Genomic DNA, 6,588 nt, shown 5'->3' on the forward strand with positions numbered 1-6,588 from the left:
TGAAAAAGGTCCTCATAAAAAATATTTGGAGGAGAAGCTCCGCGTCTATTATTTATTTATTTTTAATCGTCTGAATGGGTCGACAATTCAAATTTCAAGAAATTGGTTCTATCAAGGATAGAAAATGGACTGGAAGACCCAAAACTGGACATTCTGTTGTGAATATTGCTGCTGCAGTGCAAAGTGTTGCTGAACAACCTTCAACATTGATATCTCGACGAATTAGGCATTTATGAAGCGACTGTTTGGCGGGTTTTGCCTGTGCTTGGACGTGCTCATGGTGGACATTTGTGATGTAATTTTTCACTTATAATTGTTAGGAGCCACATTTTGGATAAAAATAGTGAAAGCTGAAAGAATCTAAATTTTTACACGATTTATTTTAAAACAACATCTGACCATTTATAAAGAAAGAGTTTAATTTTTATTGTTTTTTAATTAAAAACTATTTTTTTTAATCTATCATTATTCCCAAGTATTTGATTATGGGAATGGTCGATATGTTGAAGTCTCCGATTCTAAAAGAGAATTTTTGTAGCTTTTCTCGGCTAGATATAAGAACTGCTTTTTTTAATTTTTTATGTTTTAATTTTATTTTTTTATTTTTTGTTTTGTTTTAAAAGCTTAAATAGTAATAAAATTGTTAAATAAACAATAAACAAAAACAAAAAAAAAACGCAGCGCGTACATCAGAGGTTTTCAGCTGAGAATAGTTTCAGTAATCGCCTCTTGTTCGAATTAGTTCCCCTAATCGGACGACTATTGTATTCCATTATATTACTTACCACCCCACACCAGATCAACAGACTCTCACTTTTATCACAAGTATGTATGTATGTATGTATTGTAGATATATATGTACATACACGCATATGTACAGACAGCCAGGCGATGTCCGTCAATTGCTTCATTAAGAAAACACTGAGCATTTATACTCGCAAACACACATACATATGTACATACATGCATGGCACAGAGTACTCCCCTACAGGGAAAACCTGATGTCACCTTTACTGAGTAAACAAATTTTATTTTCTGTTTTCACTCAATTATTTATATTTTTCATTGAATTACTGTTGGTTTATTTTAAGTTAATCACTAACTTTAGTAAAGGGAGTAGGGAATTCAAATCTGGCTTAGCAGCATCTATTCTAACAACAGTCTAAATTATGTATTATGATGAGAGACATTCTGGAAAACATAGGAAACCCAAACTGAGGCACTCACTTCAAATTCGCTAGCTGAAAAAAAGAAGTTGTAAATTGCACTAGTAGATTCTCTGCAGGGTCGGAGTAACGTATTGGCAGTTAAAATTTTCGAGCGTTATCGAGAGTGTCTTAATTTGTTTGTTGTTATTTAACATCCTACACCGCATATACTACGAGTATAACATAGACCCGAGTAGAGGATGAGAGGTGTTGATGTTGTTGCTAGTGGTCACGCTTTGTATCAGTTAGCTGCTTTCCGCTCAGTAGCCGTGATTCGGTCGGCACGTTATCAGACCAATTGAATCGATATTCAAAGTTCATGCCATATATTTGTTCAGTTGAATTTCGGCAGCGCTGACGCCTTCATTTCCTAGTTTTTGTACGTGCAAAGCGCATCAATTGTTTACAAAAATTTAGAAATAGACAAAATTATCGTGTACGTTTCTACTGTTTTATTATAATTTTCAAATATACCTCTTTTGAAATATAAAATGAGTGAGCAACTTTCAAACATTATTTGTAATGGCAAGTTTTGTGAACCTGTAATTAAAAGATAACATTTAAGTGAAATTTAATATTTGTAGGGGAATTGGAAATTGTCAAAATCACTGAGAACCTGTACGATGAAGCTGTTAAGGTGAGTGGGCAAAAACATTTATTAATATTCACTAAGCCTTAATTCCATAGCATATTTTGTTTATATATTAAGAGGTTGTTAGGTCACTGTGGCGGGGAAAGAAATTAGTTTATTTTGGGAATTTTTTCAGTAAGACTTATTTCATTGTCATCAAAATTCAGGGAAATGTCCCTTATTGCAGGTACATATGTACATGCTTGCGCTAACTGTATACTTTATTACCATGGCTTTTTTTTATGTTTTTGTCAAAGTAATATAATACAATTTGGCAAATGAGTAAGCTGCTACAACAACAGCAGCAACAACAACATGTGTCAAAAAATGTCAAATGTGTCCACTTAAAAACTTTATAGCTTCGGTTTTGATGAAATGTGGTGAGGATGCTCTAACATACAGTAGCATAAATTATGAAGAAAAAGGTCAACAAATATTGAGCAGAATGAATTTCTTTTCTCTGAAAACATTTTTTCATTGAATTGTAAGGCAAATAATTGTTGGTCCAAGGAAAAACAAAATAATTATTATATTTTCGAAATTTTTTTTTGTATTTTCCGGTAAAAAATAAAAGTATTAATTGGACGTTTTTTTAAACAAGATTTCGAAATTTTAATTTTTTTTTGCCAATATTTTTTTTAATTGCAAGGCAAATAATTATTGGCCTGAGAGTAAAAAAAGTAAATATTTTCGAAATGATTTTTTTCCGTATTTTCCGTTAAAAAATTAAAGAGAAAAGGTAACAATTTTTTTGTGCAGCGGTTCAGAATTAAAATTTTTTTTCGTGAAAATATTTTGTCTTTGAATTGTAATTCAAATAATTGTTGGTCCAAGGGAAAACAAAAGAATTATTTTCTTAATTTTTTTTCGTACTTTCCGGTAAAAAATAATAATTGAGCAATTTTTTTTAAAGAAGATTTCGAAATTTTAACTTGTTTTTGGCCAATATTTGTTTTTTAATTGCAAGTCTGTTGGTCTGAGAGTAAACAAAATAAATATTTTCTAAATGATTTTTTTTTGCACTTTTCGGTAAAAAATTAAAAAGAAAAATTTTACAAATTTTTTGTGCTGGGTTCAGTCGGGTTACGTGGGCCCATCAGCTGATTCTGACAAATTGCTCAGTTATTGAGCATACCTTCTAAATTCGTTTCACCATGGACGACAGCCAACCAGTTTATTCTTACAAATCCGCTGAGAGCCGGTTAACGGTCTGATACTCGCCACACCCTCTGAGTTCTCTTCACAATGGTAAGTGCTTCATTGCCAAAAGAACCAAATCAGTTGATTCCACGTCGTAGTACACAGGAATAGGGTGTATCGCAGTCCATATTGATGTTGGCTATACCCTTGTAAGGTAAAATTAGTTTAAGAACTGAAGCCTGGTGCTCATCTGAAGAGCCGAAGGTACTCTGACTGGGCTTTGCAAAGGTTAAGTTATGCCGCCACTCAGAACCCCTATATACAACCTGAACCTTTGCGTTAGTAAAAGATATTTTCACATTGCGTACATTCAAAGAGAACAAATAATAACATAACTTGAATAAATTCCATTCTCTTCACAGCTATTCACCGAAAATTTCATCCAAAAAGAAAATATTTCTTTAGCTACCAGATTATTGAACTCGCCTCAAGCAGTTAAAGAGTTACAGTCCATGTGCAGAGCGATGCTTCAGGAGAACACTTCGTTCGCTGCGCGCAACATCAGCAACGGAGAGTTAGCGGCCATCGCCGTCACTCACCTAATGGTACATACATACATATGCGGGTTTTAATGGACATTTCATATCAAAATCTATCTTTCTATTATCTCTTACAGTCTTCGCAACCAGAGAACGCAACACTAGGCGATGTAATGAATAGCATGCAATCACCGGAAATGAAATGTATCAGTGAATTTCTGCAAGCCGTCGAAACCAGCGCTGATGTCTATAAAGCGTTTCAAATCGACTGTGTCCTGGAGATTGTCTTCCTCTCAACCAGCGCCAATTACCTAAAACGTGGTCTGGCGAGCACTTTATCTGAGTACTCCATTAATTATGCGCGTCATTTGCTACAGGGAACGGTGCCAGAGGTGGACCTACCAGCGGCGCAAGTGCGCGCACTTAAGCCTCGGGCAGTCTGTTCGGTGTTCACATCACTTTATACGCAACGCATTGGTCGCAAGTTGAACTTTGAGATCTTAAAAAAATTGCCTTACACGGAATTTTCATTTCGAGGGCAGACATTTGCTGAACGCATAGATCCCATACATGAATTTGTAACATTTGAGGCATTGCGGTTATAAGTGAATGAGAAATGTGAAAGTGGGAGTAGAGAGTGGTTGAAAATACATGCATAAGTTGATAAATGTATAGAATTGCTAAAACGTGGTTACAAATAATTTAGTTTCAGGGCTTCCTTGGCTTCGAAAATATTTTGGCCAGGCAAATACGAAATAAACATTTTTTTTGGGCAGTCGAACGTAGGGGTTGCTTTTTCCATTTTTCGTCATAACAGAGAACGTTGGGAGTAATTCAGAGGCATTGAATACACTAAAAAAAATTGTATGTCCTATTTTATTTTGGCCTTGGGCTGCCCCATGGTTTAAAAGTTTTAAAACCCAACAATTATAACCATACGTTTGTGTACATAAGACCCGAATTGATGTTAATTTCATCGAAAAATAAAACGCAAATACAGAATCCATGCGTCGGAAATTTTACTGGGATAATTTTACCTTTCAGTACCGAGCGAGATTTTAGACGTTTCATGCGTTCTATTATCGTGTGACCTCTTCAACGTGCTCATGAAAAGGGGGGCACTGCGGAGAGGAGTTCATCGAAATGCCACTATATTCACCAAAAGTGTCCAGCTCCTTGTATATGTTGACATCCCAAGGCACTACAAGCGAGATGTTACCGCAGAATTTCCGCTATCGAAAGAGAGCCAACTAGAGTGGGTCTGGCGGGTAACGAGGCCAAGATGAAGTATATGCTGTCCCCTAAAAAAGATGCTCCCCGTTTTGGATGCAGCATCAGTGGACAACTATACCTTTGAAATTATCAAGAAATTTATATATCTTGGCACCGCCATTCCAACAACAAACGATGTCACCCTGGAGATAAACCGACGATTCTCGCTTGCTAATAGATGCTACTATGATTTCAGTAAGCAAATGTGTAGCAGAGACCTCTCTCGCCCGACAAAACTAGCAATCTACAAGGCGCTAATCTTACCTATGCTCCTCTATGGCGCTGAAGCATGGGTTGAGTCGCAGACTGACGCAACCGTTCTTGGGGTACTCGAGAGCGAGATACTGCGGTAAATCTTCGGTCCTTTTAGTATTGGGGATAACTACTTCCGCCGAATGAACCTGTGTGAACTCTACGACGACATAATATTTAGCGCTTGCGCTAGCTGAGCCACGTCGAGCGTGTGGATGCAGAAGCTCTAGCAAAGAAGGTGTTCAGATGGCAAGTTAGAGGACAACGACGTAAGGGAAGGACCAAGTTGAAGGAACAAAGGAGAAGGTGTAACAAATTGGAGAAGGCGCGCGCAAAGCAGAAACGCATGGCGAGACTTGTTGTAGGCGGTCTTAATCCGGTAACGGGTTGTGATCCTTGATCAGGCCATATACATAAGTAAGTATGTATGTAATTTTACCTAAATTGTCAAAGAGATTGACAATATCGAGCCCTGGAGCAACAAATGCATTGGGTTGGAGAATATGTTCATAGCGAATTTATATTTTCTTTTATTTTACAACGATTCGTTTGCTGTTTAGCAAAGGATAAGTATTCATTCGATTCGACTTTTTCTGCTCTACAAAACTATGTTAATTTTATTTTTTAGTTATTTAATTATTTTTAGTTTTAAGGCTTAGAAAAGGAATACCCAGGATGCAAAAATCAACATTTTCGACTCCTGCTCTTCTTTGCTTTTCATCGAGGGCAAAAAGCTGCCAAAGCACCCCGGGACATTTGTGACGTGTATGGAGAAGGTGTCACAGGCGAGTCTACAGCACGGAAATGGTTTGTAAAGTTCAAAAATGGCGACTTTGACGTCGACGACACATGCCGCATCGCAAGGTCTTCTGAATTCAATGAAGAACGTCTCAAATCACTTTTGAAGGAGAATGGTCGCCAAACCTACCGTGAATTGGCGGAAAAAATGAACTGCCATCATAAAATGATTCACAATCACCTTCATTTAATGGGATTTACCGAAAAATTGGGAGCCTGTGTGCCCCGCGAGAGGTCGAGAGATGGGAAGAGGTTGTAAACAACAATGGCGAATATATAATTGATTAACTTATTGATATAATTATTTTTTTTGTTTAAATAAATGTTTTCAGTAAAAACGCTACGAACTTATTCCCCAATCTAATACATACCCGATAGGGCGCCAACGCAAACGATATGATTTATGAGGTAAACAAAAACCTAGATAGTCACGTAGGAAAGAGAAGATATTATATAATTTAAATTTGTGCCAATGCCTTTTTGTCCTCACTATACCAGCCGTTTTTGAGAGTAACGATCGTTTTTGCAAAAGTTAAAGCATCGCTTTTAGAAAAATTACTTTTCTTCTTTTTTTCTTCTTTTCAACCGCAATTATCGCTCGTTTCAGCAAATCTGAATATTTCATTTGAAGGCCATCATTTTATTTTTCTAATTCATCTACTCATTTATTCAACTTAACTGCGTTGCGCTGATAATAACGAGCAGACTGAGCAAACTTGCATTCAAGAAAATTTTCTCTCCCTACTAA

At 36.5% G+C, this 6,588-nt stretch overlaps 1 protein-coding gene across 2 annotated transcripts; it reads left to right on the forward strand.

Annotated features, from left to right (window-relative positions):
* Window positions 1–1,450: 1,450 nt before the first annotated feature.
* LOC129247420 (uncharacterized) lies at window positions 1,451–4,524 on the forward strand. Of its 2 annotated transcripts, XM_054886547.1 has the most exons (4): window positions 1,451–1,733; window positions 1,793–1,845; window positions 3,402–3,584; window positions 3,656–4,524. In XM_054886547.1, the coding sequence occupies exons 1-4, from the start codon at window positions 1,700–1,702 to the stop codon at window positions 4,121–4,123; spliced, it is 738 nt and encodes a 245-aa protein (XP_054742522.1). In that variant the 5' UTR covers window positions 1,451–1,699; the 3' UTR covers window positions 4,124–4,524. The 2 variants fall into 2 exon arrangements, with proteins under 2 accessions (XP_054742522.1, XP_054742530.1); XM_054886555.1 differs by lacking the exons at window positions 1,451–1,733; window positions 1,793–1,845 and adding an exon at window positions 2,999–3,087.
* The last annotated feature ends 2,064 nt before the right edge of the window (window positions 4,525–6,588 follow it).

Source organism: Anastrepha obliqua, chromosome 1 (assembly GCF_027943255.1).
Source record: "Anastrepha obliqua isolate idAnaObli1 chromosome 1, idAnaObli1_1.0, whole genome shotgun sequence".
Classification (NCBI taxonomy): domain Eukaryota; kingdom Metazoa; phylum Arthropoda; class Insecta; order Diptera; family Tephritidae; genus Anastrepha; species Anastrepha obliqua.

What these genes read in the sequence shown, in the direction of transcription:
- LOC129247420 (XM_054886547.1), top strand. Translation starts at nt 1,700, where the DNA reads ATGAGTGAGCAACTTTCAAACATTATTTGTAATG. An exon ending in TTCAAACATTATTTGTAATG is followed by an intron (nt 1,734 to 1,792) that starts GCAAGTTTTGTG and finishes TAATATTTGTAG; the next exon opens with GGGAATTGGAAATTGTCAAA. An exon ending in TCGCCGTCACTCACCTAATG is followed by an intron (nt 3,585 to 3,655) that starts GTACATACATAC and finishes TATCTCTTACAG; the next exon opens with TCTTCGCAACCAGAGAACGC.